The sequence below is a fragment of the Chiloscyllium plagiosum genome, unplaced genomic scaffold (assembly GCF_037043375.1).
Source record: "Chiloscyllium plagiosum isolate Xiang-an unplaced genomic scaffold, Cpla_swu_hap1 HiC_scaffold_43, whole genome shotgun sequence".
In the NCBI taxonomy this organism is placed as follows: Eukaryota; Metazoa; Chordata; class Chondrichthyes; order Orectolobiformes; family Hemiscylliidae; genus Chiloscyllium; species Chiloscyllium plagiosum.
The window spans coordinates 1,199,668-1,226,566 of NW_028270181.1; the positions used below are offsets into that span (position 1 = coordinate 1,199,668).

Consider the following 26,899-nt stretch of genomic DNA (forward strand, 5'->3'; position numbering starts at 1 on the left):
GCAGCATTTGAGGTAGATAATATTGGCCGAGTTACACGAGTATCTGCCATGTAGGTGATGGGTTGTGTTCCCACGTGTGATGGTCAATGATCTGACAGTTTGATCACTTGCAAGGACTTGTTATTCGGTCTGTTGATGGGTCTGCTCACACCATTTGCATGATCTTTTGATCTCTCTGCCGATACATTCCATGCCTGTGTGCGCTTCTCTTCACTTTACCTGACCAAGGAGCAGTGCTCTGAAAGCTTGTGATTTTAAATGAGCCTGTGGGACTATAACCTGGCATCATCTGACTTCTGACCTTCTTTACCCAACCTGTCAGAGATTAACACAGCACGACTTATATGCACAGCAAGTTCCTGGGTACTTAATTCCTTTCGTCATACATTGAGCTATTTCTGGTTTGAAATGAAGCCAAGTCGTTTCAGTTTTTTAAAAACCATTTTGGAGGGGGCCTACAGTGCGTAAGGTTGCTGTAGCCCTCATTATCTGTGAATCTATTTCATAGCTGACATATTATTAAACATGGTTTTTGTTTGAAATTATAGTCATTATACTGTGCAATATGAAAGATATGGGAGTGTTCCTTCTCACTTTCTGCAAGCTGCTTACTGGGGAGCAATATTTGCAATTTCATGCATATCCACCAACAATTCGGAACTTTATAACAGTGAAGATACTGTTGCATTGGTCCTGCCACCTGGTGGTTGCTGTGGTACTGCAATTTCTCTGCCATATGGGTTGAGGCCTAGTTTCAGTATGGAATGTGGATTAGACCTAATCTTGCTTTAGCATATGATTTATTGTTAACAGAGTTTCACTGATATGTTGTTTCATTACAAAAATAATGAGTGTTTGCTAAGAAAGGTTGATCGAGATAAAGGTTGATTTTTCTTGTCAGTGTGGGTAGATTGTTATAATGAACATTTGAGTGAGAGTTTTCAGGACAGTTGCTTAAATGCAACATTCAGACTGATATGGATTGTCAGAGATGCCACCATTAAGCATAATACTTGGGTAAATGTTCTAAGTTTTCTGTATGTCCAAAAACATTAAACTGGAGGGAACAGAGAATTCATTAGATTAGAAGTGAGGGAAAAACTTAGACAATAGGCCCAATCGAATTTGAAAGGAAAAAGTAATATTTGTGTTTAAAACATGCCCAACTAATAGCATTTTCACTCTACACCAGTCTCCTTTTAACCTGTAAATTTGGGCATGGATTTATACCTCATGTCATTTGGCACATTGTATCTGTGCCAGTCAACAAAGATCTGGCTACATTAATCCCATTAATCCCAGATTTGGGCTAATGACCCTGGGGGAAATGGCAATGCAAATTAATATCTGAATACTATGCAAGTATTAAGAGATTTTGACCCCCCTTACAAAGCAGTTATTTGACTCTCACTACCGTATAAATTAAAATATTTCTCCTCAACTCCCCTCTTGGCCTTCAGTCTCTTAACTTAAACCTACTCCCCAGGATATTGACCCCTTTACTAATGAAAGTGCTGACAGATGCCTTCCTGTCCACCCTATCTGTGCCCCTCATGATCTTATGCACTTCTAATTAGATATCCTTACAATCTTTAATGTTCCAAGGAAAACAAGCCCAGCCTTTCCAACCTTCCCTCAAAACTCAGATCCTCCAGCCCATACAATATCTTGAGACCCTCTGTACTCTCTATTGCAATCACATCCCTCCTGTCTTGTGGTGACCACAACTTCTCACACCTGTGTCTTAACCAGCATTTTATACAGTTCTATCATAATCACCTTGTTCTTGCATGTTGTGCCTTTCCTATTAAAAGCAATTATCCTGTATTCCTCTTTAACCTCCTTGTTAAGATGCTCTGCTACTTTCAGGGATCTGTAGATATGCAGACCAAGGTCCCTCTGATCTTCAGTATGTTCCAGGTTCATGCAGTGTAACCCCTTGCACTTGGGGAGGGTTAACGAGACATTACCCCACACAGCTGAGTTTCAATTGGATTGGCCACTGCTCTGCCCACCTAACCAATCTACTGATATCCTCTTGCAGTTTTGAACAGGAAATCAGGGCCACACTAACCACGGTCTAGCAATAAGAAGTGGGCCTACAAGATGACAGTGAGGAAAGAATCAAACCCACTTTGGTCCTAAGATGTTGGCTAATGTAGCCTGTAATCTGTTTTATGATCTCAAAACAAAAATGATGATAGCTCTGAGAACTTAGGCGGAATTGGATTTTCAAGGGAAGGGAGTGTATTGTTTGTTGTGGAATGGCTGTGGATTACGACAGCTACGGTTAAATGGGATTTGATCCTTTTTAAAGTTGTGTAATTTGGTTTGTCCCTTTTTGCAATACGATTTTCAGAGCTATGCCTTTAGATGTATTTTTCTCTTTTGGACAGACTGGACATTTGGCCATGGAGACTCTGCTTTCACTCACATCCAAACGTGCAGGAGATTGGTTTAAGGAGGAACTCAGGCTCCTGGGAGGATTGGATCACATTGTTGATAAAGGTATGAGAGCGGCTGGAATGCTTGCTCTTTGTTTTAGATAGAGTGACCACTAACAAGAATTTCTGTTTGTAAAGAGTCTTTAATACAATAAAATATCTCAAGACACTTTCTAAGACCATTTTTAAACACACAATGATACCAGTTGTATGATGCCAGTTGTACAAGGGAATTTTTTTTTCTTGTTCATTCATGGAATGTGGATGTCACTGGTTGGGCCAGCATTTATCACCTATCTCTAGTTGCCATTGAGATGGTGGTGAGCTGCCTTTGTGAACTGCTGGTCATTTGGTGTAGATATGCCCACAATGTTGTTAGGGAGAGAATTCTAGGAATTTGACCCACTGACACTGAAGAAACAGTGATATATTTACAAGTCAGGATGGTCAGTGGCTTGAAGAAGATCTTGTTCCCATGTATTTATGCTCAACCTTCCGGATGGTATGGTTGTGGGTTTTCAAGAGCTTTGATGAATTTCTGCAGTGCATCTTTTCGGTGTTACGCACTACTATTACTGAGCATTGATGCTGGGGGTGTTAAGTTTTGTGTATGTGGTGCCAATTGAATGGACTGTTTTGTCCTGAATGATATCCAACTTCTAACCTTAGTGATTGGAAAAAGTTCTATGGGACAAACGGTAATCTCCACTGAGGTAAATATTGATCAAAGGTGGTTAGCAGGAGATGATCGCATATGACTGGTTTCATTGAGTTTTGCAAGGAGGTAGTTAGGTGTCGATGAGGCTAGTGTAGTTGATATAATCTGCATGGACTTCAGCAAGGCTTTTGACAAGGTCTCACCTGGAAAACTAGTCACAAAGGTAAGAACCCATTGGATTCTAGTCACAAAGGTAAGAACCCATTGGATTCTAGTCACAAAGGTAAGAACCCATTGGGTTCAGGGCATTTTGGCAAAGGCACCCAAAATTGGCTTATTGGCAAGAAATAGAGGGTGGTGATTGACAGTTATCTTTGTGACTGGAAGACTCTGTTCAGTGGTATATCACAGAGTTCTTTGCTGTGTCCTTTACTGTTTGTGGGAATTTTAATAATGTAGACTTGAATGTAGGAGGTTTGTTCAGTAAGTTCATGCTTGATGCAAGATTGCTGGTGTAGTAAATAGTCAGGAGATGAGATTTGGATTACATGGCTGCACAGATGGATTGAACAGTAGCAAATGGAATTTAATCTGTAAAGTGAGAGGTTATGCATCTTGGGAGGACGAACAAAACGGTATATATTAAATGGTCTACCACATCTTAGGATGTGCAGTGGATCAGAGTGACCTTGGTGTGCATGTCCATTGATCCCTGAAAAAGCAGTAGGGGCAAACTGGTTAAATACTTCAGGCATATCGGGTACTTACCTTTAGTCGAGGAATTGAATGTAAGAGTAGGGAAGTTACAAAGGAGCTATTTAAGACATTGGTTTGGCCACGTGCAGAGTGCTGTGGAGTTCTGGTCACCACATTATAGAAAGGATGTGACTGCACTGGAGATTGACTTGAATGTTGCCTGGGCTGACATGGTTCAGTGAAATTGTGGAAAAAAACATTCAATTTTAGTGACAACAGAGCAGCTGTAATAAGTTGAATAAAGTCAATGTAGTTCTAAACATTTAGGAAATGTAAGTTAGGTGCATCATAATATTAAGACTATTTAAAACAAGAAAAATATTGATGCCTGTGCTTTTAAGCCTTGGCTTGCTGCGTGTGTCTGTTGTGATTGTTTTGGACTCTGGCACCAGGATTTTGTTATGAGATTTGTCTCCCTTGTGCTATGACCTAAAAGTACTTGATTCAAGAGAAGGTGAAACCCACCTAACCTACTTCAATTTCTTTCTGCATCAACAGTAAAAGAATGCGTGGAGCAGTTGGGTGAGGAGGATGAAGAGCAGGACAAATTGGTTGCATCACTATGGGGTGCTGAACGTTGTTTACGTGTGTTGGAGAGTGTAAGTATTACACAGGTCAACAGTGCCAGATGTCAATTTGACTTTTGGAAAGGGCCAGAGAGTTTCTAAGGAAAGCCTGATGGATGTGAATGCAAAAGAGGTAGAGAATTCACCTGAGAACTGTCTCTCGTTGGCAGTCGCATGGCAGCACAAAATTATGCCTCATCTATAATGGACCCTGTCTAGGGCTTATGTGCTGCTTTCAGATATCACAGGATGCTAGCAACGTAAAGCTACTTCTGAGCTTCCTGAAATGTCATTCAGATATCATGCCCCAAATACTGCTCTGTTTACTGAGTGGAGTAAGCAGCTTTACTGTATTACAGATCTAAGTACAATCTTCTCACTCCAGGTGAGGCAAAGTTCACTTGTTGGCACCTGTCTAACACTAAATAATTGTTGGTAGAAGTTATCCTGGGTTGTAATAGCCTGGTCATCTCCTCTCTAAATCAGGCACTTTAAATACTTCCTCACAGCATCAGCAGCAAATGAAGTGAACCCTGAGGTTTGGATAAAATCTCTGGCTAGGTTCTCTCCAGTGCTTCAGTAATGCTTCAGATGGGCAATACTTGGGTGAGCTCCAATGAGTCTCTGTCTAGGTTAGTCATGTAGCGGCTTTTATGTAGTAGGAATGTTGTAGGAAAACTTGCCAAACAAAATCAGATCTGAGGTGCTACCTGGTGATTTAAAGTAAGGGCAGGTGTTCACTTTCAGGACTTGGGGTTTTTTTTAGATTACATTACAGTGTGGAAACAGGCCCTTCGGCCCAACAAGTCCACACCGACCCGCCAAAGCGCAACCCACCCATGTCCCTACATTTACCCCTTACCTATCACTACAGGCAATTTAGCATGGCCAATTCACCTGATCTGCACATCTTTGGACTGTGGGAGGAAACCGGACAACCGGAGGAAACCCACGCAGACACGGGGAGAACGTGCAAACTCCACACAGTCAGTCGCCTGAGGCGGGTTGTCAATGCCTGTCCGACCATTCCATTCTGTATTTTGTTGTAGGCAATGCGGTCTTTGATGCAAAAGTTCAACACTGAGCTTGAATACTCATTTGGTTAATGGAGACTTTGCCAGGACAAAGTTCTCTTTGTATTTGAATGTGCACAGGGAGTAACTGTACTGCTTGTAGTGTTTTAAAAAAAAGTAAGCGATTAAACAATGAGAATTGTTCTTCCAATTATTGTATCGCAGTGAATATTTAAAACAGATAAAGAAAATAATTTTGTGACAATATAACGCAACATACATACCATCATGCACACATTGTGATTTTGTGAAATTGTTTTCACAGTCAGGAGTGTACCAGTATTCTGTAGATGGAACAATTGAAAAAGAGCTTTCTGGATATTAATGATTTTGCTCTGATTGACCTTCAGAGGCCTTATGTCTGACAGGTTACTGTCTACCGAGCCATTTAAACGTTGGTTTGTGCAACATCAAAGTATGTTTGTTAGCCAGGCCAAGGGCACTAAGCTTCACCCACCCCACAATCATCCACTAGTGTAATCTTGTCATGCAATTATGCGGAGAATTGGACTTTGCATTTATCTTTTTTTATATTCAATTGTGGGAATTAGGCATTGCTGGCTGAGCCAACGTTTTATTACTAGCCCTAATTGCCCTTAAGGTGGTGGTGTTTTCACACATTGCTGACGTTGTTCTAAATAGTAGTGGTTGCCTGTTTGGTAAGTGCTATCTAAGAAGCCTTTGTGAATTTCTGTAGTGTATTTTAGTACATACTGCTGCTGCTGAGTTTCAGTGTGGCGATAGTCCATGTTTGTGGATGTCACCTATTAAGTGGGCTGCTTTTTCGTGGATTATTGTATCAAGCTTCTTGAGTGCAGTTGGAGCCACATTAACCCAGGCAATTGAGGAGTATTCTCAATTATAGATAGTGGTTAGACTTTGGGGAGTTAGGAGGCAACTTAGTTAGTGCAGGATTCCTACCCTCTGACCTCCTTTTGTGGTCTCTATTTTATATGGCTAGTACAGTTTAGTTTCTGGTCAGTGGTAGTCAATAGACAATAGGTGCAGGAGTAGGCCATTCAGCCCTTCGAGCCTGCACCGCCATTCAATATAATCATGGCTGATCATTCCTAATCAGTATCCTGTTCCTGCCTTCCTCAGAATATTAATTATAGGGGATGTGATGGTGACACCATTACATTTCAAGAGCCGATGGTTAGATTCTGTCTTGTTGGAGATGGTCAGTGCTTGGCACTTGGGTAGCGCAAATGTTACTTGCCACTTGTTAGCTGAAACCTGAATGATATCCACGTTCTTGGTGCATTATAGTATTAGTACACAGCGTGTTGTCGGTCTTCTCCCTCCCTCCTTCCTCTCCTCTCTCCCCCCCACCTGCTTTCTCCTCTCCCCCTCTATCTCCTCTCCCCTCTCTCTGCTCTCCATTCCCTATCTTTGCCTCTCTCTCATCTCCCCTGCACTAATTTGCACAGTTTAATTTATTTATTTCTCATCAGGTTACCGTTCACAATCCAGAAAACCAGGGTTATCTTATTGCGTATAAAGACTCCCAGCTCATCATCTCTTCTGCTAGGTAAGTGTGTACCGTAAGTAATTTTTTGAATGAATGGTTTTCACAAGATTACAATTACAGTGCAGCAAGTTTTAAAAAAGGGTTTATAGGAAATTATCATGGGAATAAAAACATAATGTGTGATGCTTAAGATGGACCCTGGATGTTGTTTTTATCCTTCAGTTCTGAAGAAGGGTAATTGGACTTGAAACGTTAACTCTGTTTCTCTCTGCACAGGTACTGCCAGACCTGAGTTTCTCCAGCAATTTCTGTTTTTTAAACTGCCTTTACCCTGTATCCTGCCACTCACTAAATGTAAAATTGCATTTAATCATATTGCCCCTCCAAACAGAGGAGGCAACCAGTTGTTATAAATTCTTGTTCGAGATCAACGTTTCATTAACCACCTGAACCTTCTGTTTCCAAACTTGAGAAATGTTACTACAGTGCCTGACTTGGAGAAACTACAGTTCTGTTTTCAGAAGTTTCAGATATCGAAACAAATTTCCCTCCTTTTGGGGAGAAACCAAATTTGATTTTGATCTGTGTTTATTCTGACAGTTACTACTCTGGTTGTTTTTAGGCAAGCCATTAGCCGTGTAGCTGGACAACAAAAATACTTGATTTAGGACAAAAATAAGCATTCTATGTTGACCTGTATTGTGCACAGTCATATCAACAAGAGTTTCTGGATATGTATGTAACAAGTATCTCATACAACCCCCACTACCTACATCCTAATTGTTAATTCCTTGATTCATTGTTCACTGTAAACCTTGCTAAGTGAAGGTGGCTGCCTTTCCTGTTTGTTCATCTACACACTATACAACGTCAAGTGATGAAATCTTAAGGTGGGAAATCGTTCAGTTCACTGTGTAGATGCAGGATCCTACTTGCTTGATTTTCTTTTTAATATATTGATTGAGAGTCCCTTGATTGTGGGTTCCGTACCACAGCAGTGTTGTGCGACTGTCACTGCTACCGTACATTGGCGCTCTATTTAATATACTTCTGTACAAATAGCAGTATGCGTTCTCTTGCTGGAATTGATGATGGGAGTAGAGCTGAAATGGTTTCAAAGGAAGTGACTATGTATTCGTAAAAGAAAAACTGTAAAAGGATTGATGAATGGGACTGAATTTAAATATTTTTTCAGAGAGTTGACACGGGTGTAATGGGTTTACTGAACTGTGAACCTATGCCTGTAAAGGTGACACACTCTTTCATGCTAACCGGTGTTTCATTGGGCTGTTTATGGGATGTGAATTTATATAATTTTCAGTTTCATTCTTGTGAACATATTATGGATACAATTTACCCTTTTACTAGAAAACCAGATTTTGTACAGGAGGAAGAGGCAGATTAGATTAGATTAGATTACTTAGTGTGGAAACAGGCCCTTTGGCCCAACAAGTCCACACCGACCCGTCGAAGAGCAACCCACCCAGACCCATTCCCCTACATTTACCCCTTCACCTAACACTACGGGCAATTTAGCATGGCCAATTCACCTAACCTGCACATCTTTGGACTGTGGGAGGAAACCAGAGCACCCAGAGGAAGCCTGCACAGACACGGGGAGAATGTGCAAACTCCACACAGTCAGTCACCTGAGGCAGGAATTGAACCCGGGTCTCTGGCGCTGTGAGGCAGCAGTGCTAAAGTAGGCAAGCATGTATTTTCTGTTCCATTTGGGCCACAGCAGCTGAACCAAGACTTGATTATCACCACAGAGTAGGTATCACAATCGGTTTGTATGCTTCATCCTCTCTGTGCTAAATATCCAATTGTGGCTGAGTGAATTTCCTCTGTGATTAACCCAGCAGGCTTTAAGTCAGAATAATGAATTTAACAATGCAAACTTGAAGTTTTAGTTGTCTCTTCATTTTGATTTCTTTTTCTCCTGATCAGCACTGATTTTTAAAGAATTTGAGGCTTTCTGCAAAAGACTTGATTGCTGAATAGTTACGCTCTTTGTTCTATTTTACTGTTTGTCTATTGTACACTATGGTGACTTTTGAAATGGGATTTCTGTGCCACCAACTGTTCTCTGATAGACACAGACAGCTGACCAATTGTAACTGGCATCAGCAGGTTCGAATTGGCCCAGCCACAGTATGGAATCATTTCTTCTTTGCTTTACATCTCTGGTCTCTAGTACCTGACCCTAGTCAGGCATTAAGAATGCAGTTACAAAAGAACACTTGATTTCCAGTTGGAGAAAGTGAGGACTGCAGGTGCTGGCGATCAGAGTTATGAGCATGGCGTCGGTCAGGCAGCATCCAAGGAGCAGGAGATTCGCCATTTTGAGTATAAGCTCTTCCAACAGGAATGTGGGGGTCAGTCAGGCAGCATCAGAGTTGCCTAGTTTTTTTATGTCTGACGTCTAGATTAACAGTCAATGCACTTGGTTCCTGTTACAGATTTGCAGACATACTTCTGTTAAATTTCAGTCTTTTTCTTAATCCTTAGTTATCTTTTTCTTCTCTGCCTTCCCCTGAACCCCCCAACTCCTTTGAGGGAAAAATCTGGGCCAGTCACCTGCTTTTCATCAAGAGGTTGTTCAGTTTGAGCCAGATAACTTATGGGTTTTCTGCCGGTTTTCTACATTTAACCACTGAGTGGCACTCCATCCAATAGCAGAAAATCCTGAAACACAAATGTACTCTGCATTTTCTGATGTGCTTTTCCAGAAAAAGGAAATACGAACTATTCTATTAAACGGAAGCAACAACTTGTATATAGATGATACTTCTAGTACAATAAGATGTTACAAGGAGCTTTACAAGAGTGTTATAATGAAAGTTGATCCCAGGTCATTTGCAGCAAGATTTGGGCAACAGGCCAAAAGCTTGATTACAGGTAAGTTGACAAGAGAGTTCTAAAAGAGAGAAGGGATTGATGTGTAATTTCCAGATCTTGTGGCTCAGGCAGCTGAAGGGACAACTGCCAATTGCAGAGAAATATAAAACTTTATTCAGTGACCTCAGAATATAGGGCCTGGCTGTAATGAGTTGTATTAAGGATGAATATCCAAGGTGGAATATACAGAGAGGCTGAAAGAAGTATTGAAGGATTTGTAAAAGATAGGGCCAAGGTAAATAAGTAATAGAAACAGATTTAAGAATTTCTGGCAAGGTCAGCAAATATCATAGAGTTTATAAGAGGGAAAAAAGACCAATAAACTATGGGTTATGATGGTAGTATTACAGATGATGGACTAATATCAAAACTGAGGAAGGCAAGTTGAAATGGTGGGAGGGGAAAGATTTAAAAGGGACCTAAGGAGCAACTTTTTCATGCAGAGGGTGGTGTGTGTATGGAATGAGCTGCTGAAGGAAGTGGTGGAGGCTAGTACAAGTAAAACATTTTAAAGGCATCTGGATGGGTATATGAATTGGATATGGGCCAAATGCTGGCGAATGGGACTAGATTAATTTAGGATATCTGGTCGGGATGGATGAGTTAGACTGAAGGGTCTGTTTCCGTGCTGTACATCTCTATGACTCTAAATACAGTCATGTGATGAATTAAGAAAAGGAGAAGGTACAAGAAGAATCGTTAAGAGCATGTAATATACTTGTAACTCAGGGAGGCTAAGCCTTATGTATGTAAAAGGATAACACTCAGCAAAGGAAATTGATGAGGTTGAGCTGCTTATACTTTAATATAAGGAGTATTAGAAACCAGTCTGATGAATTAAGGGCTCAGATAGACAGAAGACAGCATAATGTTGTTGCTATAACAGAAATCTGTCTAAAGGAGGGACAGAATTGACACTCACTATCCCCAAAGATGGAGTTTTCAGGCAGAATAGAACGGGTGACAAAAAAAGAGGGGGGGGGGGTAGCATTATTTGTAAAAGAATCAATTACAGATATGAGAAGGGCATGTACCACATCGTTTAACAAATAATGCTTTATGGGTTGAGTTTATGAATTAAAGGCAGTTACACTACTGTCCTAATATTACAGAACCCTAAATAGTGAGAGGGAGGTAGAAGAACATGTAGACAAACTTCAGCCTATTGAATTAGAGGGCAATAATAATAGGAGATGAGCTATCCCAGTATCAACTGGGTTTCAGATAATATGAGACACATTGAGGATGAATAATTCATGTACTGTGTCCAGGAAAATATTTTTAAACATTGTGGTGAGCCCAATAAGAATAGACACCATTCCGAATTTAGCTTTGAGAAATGAAGATGGGCAATTGAGCAAAGTGACAGTGTGTATCATATCAAGAATTCTGACTACAATTCAGATTTAGTATTCTTAGGACAGAGGTAAATCAGAAGTAAAAGTTTTAAACTAAGGGAAGGTGAAATTTATAAAACTGTAAAGTGATTTGGCTGAGATAGACTGGACAGGACTGCTGAAGGATAAATCAGTGGTGAACCCGGGAAAGGCGCTAAAACATGAGATCCTTAGGGCATAAAGCAGGTTTGTCACCTGCGTAAATAAAAATGAACCTGCCACATCTAGACTCCCATGGTTGCCTGGAAAATACAGGGGAAGATTAAGCAGAAAAAGGATGTTTGTGATAGTTAGAAAAAAAACTCTACACTACAGATAGTCTTGATGAGTGTAGAAAGCACATGGATCAGTTTGGAAAAAAAACAAAACGCGGGCATGAAAAAATATCAGCAAACAAGATAAAGGAAACTCCAGCGATATTTTACCAGTATATAAAGACCAGAAGGGTAGTTTTTAAAAAAAGTGAGACCTATCAGATAAAGAATAAAACCTTGTGTAAAGATGCAGAGTGTATGGGAAGAATTTTAAAGGATTTGTTTGTCTCCATATTCACAAAGGAAGGGGCTATGTCGATCTTGTAATCCAAAGGGAGCAATATGAAATATTGGACAAAATAATCATAACAAGAAAGGAAACTAGGGAGAGAATGGGGCCTCTTAAAGATCAACAAGGTCATCTATGTGGAAAACCACAAGAGTTGGGTGAAATCCTAGCTGAATGTTTCTCGTCAGTATTTATCATCATGAAAGGCATGGATGCGAGAGAATTTGGGGAAATAAATACTGTCTTGAAGAGGGTCTATATTATAGGAGATGCTGGAAATCTTAAAATGCATTATGGTAGATAAATCCCCAGGGCCTAATGAAGTGTTTGCCAGGAATTGGTGGGTGGCTAGGGAAGGAGTTGTGGGGCCTCTACTATCTTTGACAACAATGGGTGAAGTGCCTGAAGGACGTATTGTGCCGTTATTTAAGAAAAGTTTCAGGGAAATGCCTGGGAACTGGTTGTCCCTAATGTCTGTGCTGGGTAATTGGTTAAAAGGGATTGTGAGAGACAGGATCTACACGCACTTAGAGAGGCAAGGACTGATTTGAGATAGTCAGTATGACTTCGTGCATGGAAAATCATGTATCATGAATTTGGTTGAGTTTTTATGAAGGGGTGACCAAGAAAGTAGATGAGGGCAGTGTGGCAGATGTCTACATGGACTTTAGCAAAGCCTTTGCTAAGGTACTGTGTGGCAGGTTGTTGAGCAAAGATAAATCTCACTGGATCCAGGGAGAGTTCTGCAATTCAAAACAAAATTAGCTTCATGGTACTAGACAGAGGATGGTGATAAATGTTTGTTTTTCAGACTGGAGGCCTGTGACCAGCGGTTTTCCATAAGGATCAGTGCTGAAACTACTGTTGTTTCTCAGTTATAGAAATGATTTGGATGAGAATTTAGGAGTTGTGGTTTGTGGATGACACTAAGATCAGTGACATAGTGGACAGTGAAGAAGGTTATTTGGGAATGCAGTGATATCTTGATTAACTGGGCCAGTGGGCTGAAGAATGGCAGATGGGGTTTAATTTAGATAAGTGCAAGGTATTGAATTGAATTTATTGTCACATGTATCAAGGCACAGTGAAAAGCTTTGTCTTGCAAGTAATGCAGGCAGATCACAGAGTTAAGTAGCATAGATAAGTAAATAATAGATAAACAGCAGCAAAAACCAAAACACAGGTACAGGCAAATGCTAAGAGTTTGAGTCCATTCAGTATTCTAACAGCAGTAGGGTAGAAACTGCTTAGAAACCAGCTAGTACGTGTGTTCAGGCTTCTGTACCTTCTCCCTAATGGTGGAGGTTATAGAAAAACATTACCAGGTTGGGATGGATATTTGAGAATGCTGGCAGCCTTTCCTTTACAGTGGGTGATAGGGCCCTGAGAAGTGTTATAGAAGAAAGAAATTGAGAGGTACAGGTTCATAGCTCCTTGAAAATGGAGTCACGGGTAGACAGGGTAGTGAAGAAGGCTTTCATCGGTCAGAGCATTGAAGTATAGGAGTTGGAACATTTTGTTGCAGCTGTACGAGATACTAGTGAGGCCACATCTCCTTGCAGTTCTGGTTGCCCTACTATATAAAGGATATTATTAACTAAAAAACTGCAGAAAAGATTTACTATGATACTACCTGATCTGGAAGGTTTGAGTTATAACGCGAGATTGAATAGGCTGGGACTTTTTTTCCCTGAAGACTAAGGGGTGACTATATAACAGTCCATAAAATCATGAGAGGCATAGATAAGGGAGATATCCTACAGCTTTTCCCCATGGTAGGGGAGTCTAAAACTAGAGAGCATAGGTTTAAGATGAGATGGGAGAGATAGAAAAGGGTTCCGGGGGAGGAGGGGCAATTTTGTCTGGAACTGGCTGCCAAATGTAATGGTGGAAGTGAGTAAATTTTGTCATTTAACCAAACATTGAGATAAGAATAGGGGTGGAATAAGAATGGAGGAATATGGACCCAAGCACAAGCAAATGGAACTGGTTTCAATAGTGAAAACTGGTGACATGAACAAGTTGGCCTGACGGCCTGTTTCCATTCATAGAGACCTCTATAACTCTATGAATGGTAGAGAAGTTGAAATGCTTAAAAATGGACAAGTCACCAGGACCAGATGGATTTTTCCCAAGGATGCTGAAGGAGGTCAGGGATGCAAAAGCAGATGCTGTGAGAATTATTTTCCAATAATGAGGACTAAAGGAATGCAAATCTAGTTCCATTATTTAAAATAAGTGCAAAGGAAATGCCAAATAATTGTAGGCCAGTTAGCCTTACTTTGTTATACAAATTGTTAGAATCAGTCCTGAGAGATCAAATAAAATAAAATTCGAAAGGCATGGGCTTGTTGTAGTCAGCATGGCTTCGTTGAGGGAAGGTCCTGCCTTACAAATTTAATCAATTCTCTTTGTAACTTCCTTGAAAGGATTCAGTGAGGATCATAGAATGATGTTGTTTACATGGATTTTGGTAAGGCATTTGGCAAGGTCCCAAATGGCAGACTGGTTAATCAAGCAAAGGCCCATGGGATACGGAGTCATGAGTCAAATTGGATTCAAAGTTAGCTTCGTAAAATGAAACAAAGGTTAGTGGTCAACAGTTGCTCTTGTGAATGGAAAGCTGCTTCAAGTGGAGTTCAGCAGGGCGCAGTGTTGGGATCTCTGCTGTTTGTTTTATACATTAATGGTTTTGACTTGAATGTGGGACGGGCACAATTGGGCAATTTGTGGACAAAAATTGATCTAGTCATAGTTTAGAGATAACTAAGCTCCAAAATGATACAGATGAATTGGTGGAACAGGCAGGCAAGTCTCTCGGGTGGAGTACTCTGAAAACTGAGGTAATGCATTTAGAGAGATCAAACAGTAAATGGGATTGCTTAATAAATGGGAATATATTGAGAAGGGGAGATAAAGTGAAAGATTTTGCCATGCAAGTGCACAAGTCCCTAAGGTCACAGTGCAGGTAGACAATGATATAAAGAAGGCATACGGAATGCTCTCCTTCACTTTTTAAAAGTGCCTGAATCTATGCTCTAAATGCTGTAAGCTGCAGGGTAATGGGCTGTGTGCAGGAAGATGGGATTAGAAGGGGTACCTGTGTGTTTTTGCATCATATGAGGAAGGAGAACTAATTGGACAGCTCTTTCAAAATACTCAGCTAGATGGTTTATTGCAGAGGGCCCATTGGCTTCAGTACCATCCTCCACCAATCCAAATTTGATCACTCCACGTTTCACTAAGTGCATCTTTCTATATTCTTGTGCAACCACAACTGTCCTTCCATTGTATACAAAAATTAACATACAATTAACACAGGTATGAAGGACTAATTTGTCAGCTACCATGCTGTAAAATCGTTAGGTAAATTCATTTTTTTGTAGAAACAGTCCAGTTGACCGAAATGAGTCTGTACCAGTGTATACATTCCATTAACCTCCTCCCTATGTATTTCAGCTCACCCATTCAGTGGAACCCTTCTCCCTTCTGCAGCTATTTAGCTACTCCTTAACCGAGTTTCTGATAGATTTGTCAGATGATAGATGGCAGTGAGCTCCACACAGGTAACCACTAGGTAAAAAGGTTTCATGTGAATTTGTGACTAATTTATTTGAGACTTGTACAAAATTCAGACTTCCCAACAAGTGGAAACATCTCCCTACATCAAACCCAACGAACCCTTTAGTAATGTTTTTCTCAAAATGTATCTTAGCTTGTTCAGTCCTTTCTGCTGAGTACATAATCTCTTATCAAATTTGTAGATTATATTTTTGCACCTTCACTACTGCTGCTTTTTAATAAAGGGTGCAGATAATGTACACATTTCTGTAGTCTAACCAAGGTTTTATAGGAGTATTTTGAATCCTTTTATACTAACTATTTTAGCTATCTTCCCAAATATTATTATTTTACAACTCGACTCCTTTCAAACAGAAACTAGCCACACTCAACCAGCAGTTTTATTGCAGCCTAATTTATGCATTAAATTATAAAATTAGAAATAATGCTGGAACTGGCACTCTATTATAGCCAACTAAACGTACAGAATTCCTATCAGGTACTCAGAATTAATCTTGGTACAGTTTAATATAGCTCATTGTGCATGTCCTGCCTGAAGGCTGGTCCACAGTTTATAGATTTTTCTCATATTACTTTGTGGCATCAGTCTTTTCATTTATCAACAACTTCTTCAATTTTCATTGGCATTCTCATCCTTACTCCACTTTCTTAAAATCCTTTTTCCATAATGTCCCTTCCTAGTCCACCTGCAGGAGCCAGCCGCTTAGGTCATATCATTGGACTAACAATGCTGAACCCTACGTTAATATTCTGGGGACAGTTGGTTCCAAACTAACCACAGCAGATGGCACAATTTGTATTGAATTCAACATGAACACAATAGAGTTTGGTAAAAAGATCTGCAATTAAAAGCTAGTCTAATGGCACCTTGGTTCACTAATGCCATTCAAGGAATTAAATCAACCATCCTTATCTGGTCTGGGCTACATATGACTTCAGACCCACAGCAATAATTGCTGGTACCGCCAGCAATGTTCACGTCCCATGAACAAATTCTAAAAAGATCTGTTCTTTATTATGTTCGGCAAGGTCCATGATCACCCGCAGCATTCAATCATGTGTTATCTTTTCTGCCCAAATGATCCTATTTGTTCTCATCCAAACATGTCAAATTGACTCCTCTGTCTTAAGATCCAAGTCTCAAATCCATTCAAACCAACGCTCCAAACTAAGTTCTTTGCAAGTCACTGACTGTGTCATTCATGCAACTTGTTATTTGCCAAGTATTTCTTACTAAATGTGGCCCACCCCATTGTTATGCTTTTTATTTCTTTGGAGCATCTTCCATGTGCAGACACTATGCTCCTTAAATACTTGAATTCTTACAGTTCTTGTAGTTCTTTTTCTTCTCTGAACAGATGAATATTTCATGGTGATTCTGAGAGGCTTTATCAATGTTCAGTTTCATTACAAATTTCATTGCTGTTGCTACTAACTTCTAGTTTTATAATCTACTCTGCACTCACTACAAGTGTTTGGTCATGTGGAAAATTAGGTGATGTAATGTATACCGTCACACATTCACATCTCTTCCCCTGTAGACAAACACTCCTGCATAAACCTAGCAGAGGACCTGGTGATAAATAGGAGTCTTGCTGAGCAACTCTTCCAATCAGACATGATTTCAACTTCCTGTTAGCTCCTATTTTTGCTGTTGGTCTCATGAACATATTCTGGACTCTGTCTCTCTTTTCCATCTATTCCAGTACTTTTCAGCACTATCAAAACAGCTTAATCGCTCAACACAACTTCTCCCACCCTTTTTGACCCAGGAATCTGAACTGACATTTTTGATATAGTTCTATGCCTTTCTCCATTCTGTTACATTTGGTTCATGGGTAGTAAGACTAACTTAATCAAAGTTAGAATGTTGGTATATCTTTGGCTTCTCTCTCAGGCTGATCATCATTGTTAGCATCAGTTCATTTGGTCATTCACTAAGTAATTCTGCAGTTTGTATCTCATTGATGTGGAAATACAGAATGATAGGAATGATACAGCACAGGTCATAGCATATGACCTGCTTGTTTAGCCATAGTGTTTATATGGCTACTGTAGTTTAGTTTCTGATCATTTATAACCCCCAGGATGATAGTGTGGGATTCAATGGTGATATGATCATTGCCTGGCAATTGTGTGGCACAAATGTTACTTGCCACTTGTCAACCCAAACCTGAATATTGTCCAGGTCTTGTTGCATTTGGACTTGGACTGCTTCAATATCTGAGGAGTCACAAACTAATGTAACGTCAGCAAACATCTGCATTTCTGACCTTGTGACAGTGGGTAGGTCACTGATGAAATAGCTGAAGATGGTTTGGCTCAGGACACACCCTAAGGTCGCAGATCTGAGATGGCTGACCTCCGGCCATCACAGCCATCTCCCTTTGTGCTTGGTTTGGCTTCAAACAGCGGTAAATGCCCCCACTCTTTCCCCACCCCCAACCTAATTGCTATCGATTCTAGTTTTACTAGGGCTCCATGCTGCCACACTTAGTCAAATGCGAGTTTGATGCAAAGGACAGTCACACTCATCTCTGGAATTCAGTTCTTTTGTCCATGTTTGAACCAAGGCTGTAATGAGATCAGGAGCTCTGGCCTTATTGCATGGCCTTATCGAAACCTAATAGGTATCAGTGAGCAGATTATTGCTGAGCAAGTGCTGCTTAATAGCACTTTCGGTAACCCTTCCATCACTTAGTTGATGATCAAGTGAGTCACTCAATTATATTGAACCGCTTAAATGACTCTCAAAAATAAAGTTGGATGGACTGACCGATGAGCCAGTAATTAGCTCTGTTGGGTTTGTCCTGCTTTTTGTGCACTGAGTGTACCTTGGCAATTTTCCAGTCATCAAGTAGATGCCAGTGTTGTAGCTGAACCAGAAAAGCTTGACTAGGGCATGGTGAGTTGTGGAGCACAAATCTTCAGTACTATTGATGGAATGTTGCTCAGGCCTGTAACCTTTGCAATACCCAGTGCTTCTAACTGTTGCTTGTTATCACATGGCGTGAGTCAAATTGGTTGAAGAAGGCATATGTGAAGCTGGCAATCTCTGGAGGAAACAGAAATGGATCATCCACTCGGCACTTCTGACTATAGGTTGTTACAAGTACTTCATTCCACCTTGTCTTTTATGTTAATGTGCTGGGCTACCCCCCCGTCATCAAGGATGGGGATATTTCATTGTTTCATAGTAATAGAAACAGGAGTAGGCTGTTTAGCCCATCGAGCCTGCTCCACTGTTCATTTAAGATCATGGCTGATCTATCCATTGTCTCACTCCTCCTGCCTGCATTGTCCCCATAACCCTTAGTTCCCCTACCATGCAAAACATATCCAACTGTGTCTTGAACATATTTAATGAAGCTGCCTCTATTGCTTCATTGGGCAGAAAATTTCATCGATGCACTACTCTCAGGGAAAAGCAGTTCCCCCTCGTCTCTATCCTAAATGTACTCCCCCTAATCTCGAGGCCATATCCCCTAATCCTAGTCTCACCCACCAGCGGAAACAACTTGCCTGCCTCTATCTTATCGATCCCTTTCAGAATTTTATATGTTTCTATAAGTTCCCTTCTTATTCTTCTAAATTCTAGTGAGTACAGTCCCAGGCAGCTCAACCTCTTCTCGTAGGGTAATACCCTCATCTCCAGAATCAACCTGGCGAACCTCCACTGCAGCCTCACTAACACCTTGTACAGTTACAGCAGAACCTCATTGCTCTTAAATTCAATTCTTCTAGCAATGAAAGCCAATATTCTGTTTGCCTTTCTGATTGCCTGTTGCACCCGCAAATTAAGTTTTAGCGATTCATATACAAGCACTCCTAAGTTCCTTTGCACAACAGCATGCTGTAGCCTTTCACCATTTAAATAATATTCTGATCTACTATTTTTACTTCCAAAGTGGATAACCTCACACTTACCAACATGGTACTACATCTGCCAGACCCTTACCCACTCTCTCAACCTATTTAAATCTCTCTGCAAACCTTTCACATGTTCTGCACTGATTGCATTCCACTCAATTCAGTGTCATCAGCAAACTTGGATGCGTTACACTTGGTGCCCTCTTCCAAATAATTTTTATATGTGTATATAAATAGTTGCGAGCCCAACACCGACCCCTATGGCACCCGCTCATCACTGATCTCCAACCAGAGACACGCTCATTTATCCTAGCTCTCTGCTTCCTATTGGTTAACCAGTCTTCTATCTATGCTAGCACATTTCCCTCAACTCCATGCATTCTTATCTTATTGATCAGTCTTTTATGTGGCATCTTATCCAACGCCTTCTGGAAATCCAAGTATACCACATCCAGTGGTTCCCCTGCATCCACTATGCTTGTTACATTCTCAAAGAACTCCAGTAAGTTTGCCAAACATGACCTTTCCTTCTGAATCCACACTGCATCTGCCTGATGGAACCCTTTCCATCCAGATGTCTCACTAGTTCTTCCTTAATGATAGCTTCCAGCATTTTCCCAACTACAGATGTTAAGCTAACTGGCCTATAGTTACCTGCTGGAAATGTGTTGCTGGAAAAGCGCAGCAGGTCAGGCAGCATCCAGGGAACAGGAGAATCGACGTTTCGGGCATAAGCCCTTCTTCATGAATGAGGAATGTTTGTCCAGCAGGCTAAGATAAAAGGTAGGGAGGAGGGACTTGGGGGGAGGGGCGTCGGAAATGTGATAGGTGGAAAGAGGTCAAGGTGAGGGTGGTAGGTCAGACTGGGGTGGGGGCGGAGAGGTCGGGAAGAAGATTGCAGGTTAGGAAGGCGGTGCTGAATTCGACGGATTTGACTGAGACAGGGTGGGGGAAGGGGAAATGAGGAAACTGGTGAAATCCGAGTTCATCCCTTGTGGTTGGAGGGTTCCTAGGCGGAAGATGAAGCATTCTTCCTCCAACCGTCGTTTTGTTGTGGTCTGACGATGGAGGAGTCCAAAGACCTGCATATCCTTGGTGGAGTGGGAGGGGGAATTAGTTACCTGCCTTTTGCCTACATCTTTTAAACAGCGTGTGACATTTGCTGTCTTTCAGTCCGCCAGGACCTGCCTGGAGTCTGGTGAATTTTGGCAAATTATCACTAATGCATCTACTATAACTTCTGCCATTTCTTTCAGCACTCTGGGATGCATTCCATCAGGACCAGGGGACTTATCTACCCTTAGACCTCCAGTTTGCTCAACACTTCCTCTTTATTGATAACAAATGAATTGAGGTCCTCCTCTCTCATTGTATCCTTAACATCATTCTTTGGCATGTTAGACACATCTTCCACTGTGAAGACTGACACAAAATAGTTATTCAAGGCCTCGGCTTTCAGCATTACCCAATATTAATTCCCCTTTCTCTTCCTGCAAGGGACCTATGTCCACTTTAGCCATCATTTTCAGTTTTATATATTTTTAAAAACTTTTCCTACCTGTTTTATATTCTGTGCTAGTTTTGCATTCATAATCTATCTTTCCTTTCTTTATTGCTTGCTTTGTGGTTCTTTGTTGCTTTTTTAAAGTTTTCCCAATCTTCCTGTTTCCCACCACACTCGGCTACTTTGTAAGCCTGAGCTTTTAATTGGATGCCTTTTCTTTATTCCCTTGGTTATCCAAGGCTTGTTCTTCTTACACTTGCTATCCTTGTTTTTGATCGGAATATACTTGAGCATTTATAAAGCCTCCTCCATGAGTTGCTTAATTGTCCTCCTCCATTCATGATTTGGTGTAGTAGGAATGTGGAGCTTAGATCTGATCCATTGGTTGTGGGATCACTTAGTGCAAGCAATCACTTGCTGCTTATGCTGTTTGGCACACAAGTTGTCCTGCGTTGAGGCCTCAGCATTTGGTATCTTATTTTAGGGATACCTACTGCTGCTCCTAGCATGCGCTCCTGCACTCTTCATTGAATCAGAGTTGTACCTCATGCTTATCTTTCACAGGTTTACACTTTCTGGGATAAGCCTATGATTTGGCAGGGAGTGTGGTGATGCTGTTCATGTGACATTGCTGGTCTTATTTTTCAGTACTTGAAGTCAAAGGTAAGTGAGCAATGATAGTGAAGAGACCTTGCCCAGTTGCTGCCACGCTTCTGTCAATTGTACAAACTCCTGTCACTGCCCATGTTGGAAAGAGTGGATACTGAGACCCAATGATCCTGTATGCTGTTTTTCTCACTGCAGCTGCACTTATCAAAGCAAGTGATGAATGCTCTACTATATTAGTGGCTAAGCTTATAGATATAGAACTAGATGTGAGTGAGTGGTCGAAGTACCCAACCTTTGCCTTATGTTTGTAGCCAGGATATTGCTGTTATTGGTGCAGTTCACCAGCTGGTCAACAGTAGCCCTCAAGATTAAGTGCTTATGTCAAGGAATGGTGGGTGGTTGTACTTATGGAAGTAGTAATTATCCAGCATTTTGGCTTTGCAGAAATAATCTGGTCCTACAACAGAAATATATTTCAACAATAATTCTAAATTCAAAGTTACAACATTAATGGAAAAAATTGACAAATTAAGGTTTTTCTGCGAAATTGAAGGGTGTTGATAAAGCAAATTGGGAGAAACACAGGTAAGAAGTTTGGTAATCTGAAGACCAGTGTAAAGTCATTATCTTAGATTAAACAGAATCTCAGCACTGCCTTCCTAACCTGCAATCTTCTTCCTGACCTCTCCGCCCCCACCCCATCCCGGCCTAACACCCTCACCTTGACCTCCCTCCACCTATCTCAATTCCAACGCTCCTCCCTACCTTTTATCTTAGCCTGCTGGACACACTTTCCTCATTCCTGAAGAAGGGCTTATGCCCAAAACGTCGATTCTCCTGTTCCCTGGATGCTGCCTGACCTGCTGCGCTTTTCCAGCAACACATTTTCAGCTCAAACAGAATCTTATCCAACATATTGCTGAGATCTGGAATGTGTTGCTTGAAAGGGTAGTGCAGGCAAGTACAATAGGAATGCTAAAAAGGAGTTTAGTTAGATACTTGAAAAAGAATTAAAATGCAAAATTACGGGGGAAAAGCAGTGGAGTTGGAATCATTGAATACTTTTTAAAAAGTATATACAGATGCAATAGTCTGAATGGTATCTCTTGCTAAATAAGTATGGAACTACTTTTTATATTGAGATAACAGTGAAAGATGTGGACTGCAGAAGTTTCAACCCAATTCCTTGCCTGTGAATAGAAACCAAACACAATTCTAGAAGTAGCAATGCATTGACAGTAGTTATTAAATTTTAGATTCTTGATGTGTAGATTAGAGACAATTACAGCTATGGCTGATTGCAGCAGCTTTTATCAACTGCAGCAGCAGTTTTTCTTTCTCTGTTTCTTCATTTTGCTTTATTCTGCTTTTTTTTCTTTCTCATCCTCTCAACCCCATGTCAAACAATGTTACTGGGCTAAGTCTGTGATATCTCAAGGTGTTGGGGCTTTAGGTCAGGATAAACGTGCCATGCGCAATATGGAATTGCAGCCAACTGTCACATGCTGTTATGTTGATGGGCAGCAGGTCATCTCCGTTACATTGCCAGTTTGTCTCGCAGCTCTTCATCCCTGAAGAATTAGGGCAAAACTCACTTGAATAAAGGCAGGAGATAGCAATTTTGTTTTTCGCCAGCCTTGTTAATTTGAGGGCAATTTAGTGGCAATGGTGGGAATATCATCAGCCCCAAAATACAGAACAAAAGGCTTGAGCCTTTATTTCATTGGATAGAGGAATGGTAAACCTGTGAGCATTTTTAATCATTGCTGTTATTACAGGGGTGTTGAAACATTTCCTTTTACTGGGCTGTGATTATGTTGCAGTTCTGAGGAAGGGTCACTGGACCTGAAACATTAACTTTGATTTTTGTTCACAGATACTACCATATCTGTTGGGCTTTTCTAGCAGTTTGTTTTTGTCTGACTTCCAGCTTTTGCAGTTTATTCAGTTTTAGTTTTTGTGATTACATTGCACCTGGCTGATCCACATAAATGTAGTGCATTTAGGATTGCCCAACTGAACTGGTTAAACTAAAACTACATTGTGAATATGATGTAGTTTAAGTGACAGTGAAAGTTAACATAGTGACAATTTGAAAACGTTTACAAAAACGTACTTTCCGCTTCCATCATCATTGTCTTCTGCATGGCAACATTAAAGTTGTGAAATGCATCTTTAGCCTCTGAAGTTGGATCAGATATTACATATCTCTTTTTGGGAAGAGTTTCCACTTTATAGAAAGCAGGCTCCCTGAACCCCAAGTTGTGCAGAAAATATTGTAGGACTGTCTATAAAGTGAGAACCCATTTAATCTATTGTACCACTTATCTTTACATGTTCCATAGCTGACAAAGGAAAGAGAATCTCCGTTTTTGTTGGGATGTCAGGTTTAGTGATCATTCTGGAGGCAAATACCACATTTTTATCAAATTTCAAAATGAGGCACTTCTGTGGGCCTGCATTGGTTGCTGTTATACTAGCTGATTGCCTGTTCATTTCAAAACCCAGCTTGTGACCAGCATTTTCTTCTTAACTTTATGTCCCTGCCTATATGATTTTATTTATTTTTTAATAATCAGGAGTTGATTTTGTTCTGAGACTGTCAGCAAATGACTGTTGAATCAGTGTGTCTTTGCCCTTTGCCAAGAGTCAATGCATTTTAATGTTCCATCGCTGCATTGAGACTAGTGTGTAAGATGTTTGGCGCTTCCTTTAGGAAGCCAGTATTCAAAGCAATGCCTGTAGCATTTCAATCCATTACAGCAATTAGACTGTGATTTAGTAAATCATTTTCAATAATGCAGGATTTGAGATTGCCAGACTAGCTTATCTATCTACTCCATTATGTGCATGAAAAGGATGTTTCAGAATGGTGTCAGCTCAGATGGCCTGTCAAATTCAGCAATCCCTTGATCTACGGAACTCTGAGAATCATGTGGGACCTGTGAGAGTTCTTGTGCGCATATGCTGACAACACAATGTATCTGCTGGTCTTTTAGTGTAATATTCACCAATTACATTAATCAATGAGAATTCTCAGCATATTAGGTCATTAGTTTTACTCATGTTAAGCTTTTAAATTAGAGAAATTTTTGCATTATCAATGTGTGGGGAAAGTGGTGGTATGAATTGTTGATGTGATTTTTTACTGAATTCACGCCTTTTGTTCTTCTGCTTCAGTGAGAAATTAAAGATCAAAGGACAGCTAGCCAAGGCTACAGCTTTTGACCATAGCTAATCTTTTATTATCCCAATCACAGGAACAGCTGGAGACAAAAGGGAGCAAAGTGTAAAACATAGGTCTCATCCTATTTAACCATTAGATTTAAAGACTTTGTTACCCCAAGTGCTGCACTCTGAAATCAGTTAACATTCTTTTGCAATATACTGAATTTCAATTGGATTTAGGCTGCATGATTTAAACTGTTTAATGTGAATCAAGCTACAGATCTCCATATAAACAGCCCTCCTCCTGATAACTTAGTAAATGTGCTTTATCTGCAGAGCTTTACGACATTGTGAGCAGCTGATCACACAATACAATCGAGAAGAAAACAAGGTTTGCATGACAAACAGCAATTCTCTACCACAGTACAGTGCCTCCAGCCATATTGGCAAAGCAGTGGAGGACTGCATGAGAGCAATCTTTGGAGTCTTATTAAATTTGACTAATGACAATGGTAAGTTTTTAAATGGAGGGGCCATATGACCAAACTTGAAGGGCTGATTGGCCCACCTATTCTATTTTCCATGTTTCTATCTGTTCCTTGCCACTCCTCTCAAACTTGAGTTAATAAGTGAAATGCTGAATTGAGAGCGTGATTTGTCGTGACTAAGCCATGGGTTCCTATTACGCACTGGGGTTTCGAAAGTGGAATGGGTATAAAACCAAATTAAGGTAATTGGAGGAAAAGGTTGTATAAGACCATAAGACATTGGAGCAGAAAGTAGATCATTCAGCCCAGCGAGTCTGCTTTGCCGTTCAATCATGGCTGAGTTTCTCAACCCTAATCTCCTGCTTTCTCCCCGTAACCCTTAATATTCAAGAATCTATCTATCTCAATTTTAAATCTATGTAATGACCTGGTTTGCACTGCCTTCTGTGGGCTGTGCATTCCATAGATTCACCGCTCTCTGATTTTAGATTAGATTACATTACAGTGTGGAAACAGGCCCTTCGGCCCAACAAGTCCACACCGACCCGCCGAAGCGCAACCCACCCATACCCCTACATTTACCCCTTACCTAACACTACGGGCAATTTAGCATGGCCAATTCACCTGACCTGCACATCTTTGGACTGTGGGAGGAAACCGGAGCACCCGGAGGAAACCCACGCAGACATGGGGAGAACGTGCAAACTCCACACAGTCAGTCGCCTGAGGTGGGAATTGAAGAAGTTTCTCCTTATCTCCATTCTAAAAGATTCTAAAATTAAAACTAAAAAAGATTAAAACTTATTACAAAAATATGCTTTGGAATTCCATCTTTGTCTTCTGCAACGTGACGTTAAAGTTATGAAATATATCTTTAGCCTCTGATGTTGGATCATATTACATATGTGGAAATGTGTTGCTGGAAAAGCGCAGCAGGTCAGGCAGCATCTAGGGAAGAGGAGAATCGACGTTTCGGGCATTAGCCCTTCTTCAGGAATGAGGAAAGTTGGTCCAGCAGGCTAAGATAAAAGATAGGGAGGAGGGACTTGGGGGAGGGGCGTCGGAAATGTGATAGGTGGAAAGAGGTCAAGGTGAGGGTGATAGGTCAGACTGGGGTGGGGGCGGAGAGGTCGGGAAGAAGATTGCAGGTTAGGAAGGCGGTGCTGAATTTGATGGATTTGACTGAGACAGGCTGGGGGGAGGGGAAATGAGGAAACTGGTGAAATCCGAGTTCATCCCTTGTGGTTGGAGGGTTCCTAGCCGGAAGATGAGGCGTTCTTCCTCCAACCGTCGTTTCGCTGTGGTCTGACGATGGAGGAGTCCAAAGACCTGCATATCCTTGGTGGAGTGGGAGGGGGAATTGAAATATTGAGCTACAGGGTGGTTGGGTTGGTTGGTCCGGGTGTCCCAGAGGTGTTCTCTGAAACGCTCCGCAAGTAGGCGGCCTGTCTCCCCAATATAGAGGAGGCCACATCGGGTGCAAAGGATGCAATAGATGTGTGGAGGTACAGGTGAATCTGTGGCGGATATGGAAGTTTCCTTTGGGGCCTTGGGGGGAGGTGTGGGCGCAAGTCTTGCACCTCCTGCGGTTGCAGGGGAAGGTGCCGGGAGTGGAGGTTGGGTTGGTGGGGGGTGTGGATCTGACGAGGGAGTCACGGAGGGAGTCGTCTTTACGGAATGCTGATAGGGGAGGGGAGGGAAATATATCCTTGGTGGTGGGGTCCGTTTGGAGGTGGCGGAAATGGCGGCGGATGATGCGCTGTACATGGAGATTGGTGGGGTGGTAGGTGAGGACCAGTGGGGTTCTGTCCTCGTGGCAGTTGGAGGGGCGGGGTTCAAGGGCGGAGGATCGGGAAGTGGAAGAGATGC

General features: G+C 41.2%; 1 protein-coding gene across 2 annotated transcripts in view; it reads left to right on the forward strand.

Annotated features, from left to right (window-relative positions):
- LOC122541951 (wings apart-like protein homolog) overlaps positions 1-26,899 on the forward strand; it is a 209,272-nt gene that overhangs the window by 149,006 nt on the left and 33,367 nt on the right. For both annotated transcript variants that reach the window (XM_043679247.2, XM_087982429.1), the window contains exons 10-13: positions 2,397-2,508; positions 4,357-4,457; positions 6,952-7,028; positions 24,879-25,054. In XM_043679247.2, the coding sequence (XP_043535182.1) occupies positions 2,397-2,508; positions 4,357-4,457; positions 6,952-7,028; positions 24,879-25,054 (466 nt within the window). The remainder of the gene's footprint in view (positions 1-2,396; positions 2,509-4,356; positions 4,458-6,951; positions 7,029-24,878; positions 25,055-26,899) is intronic.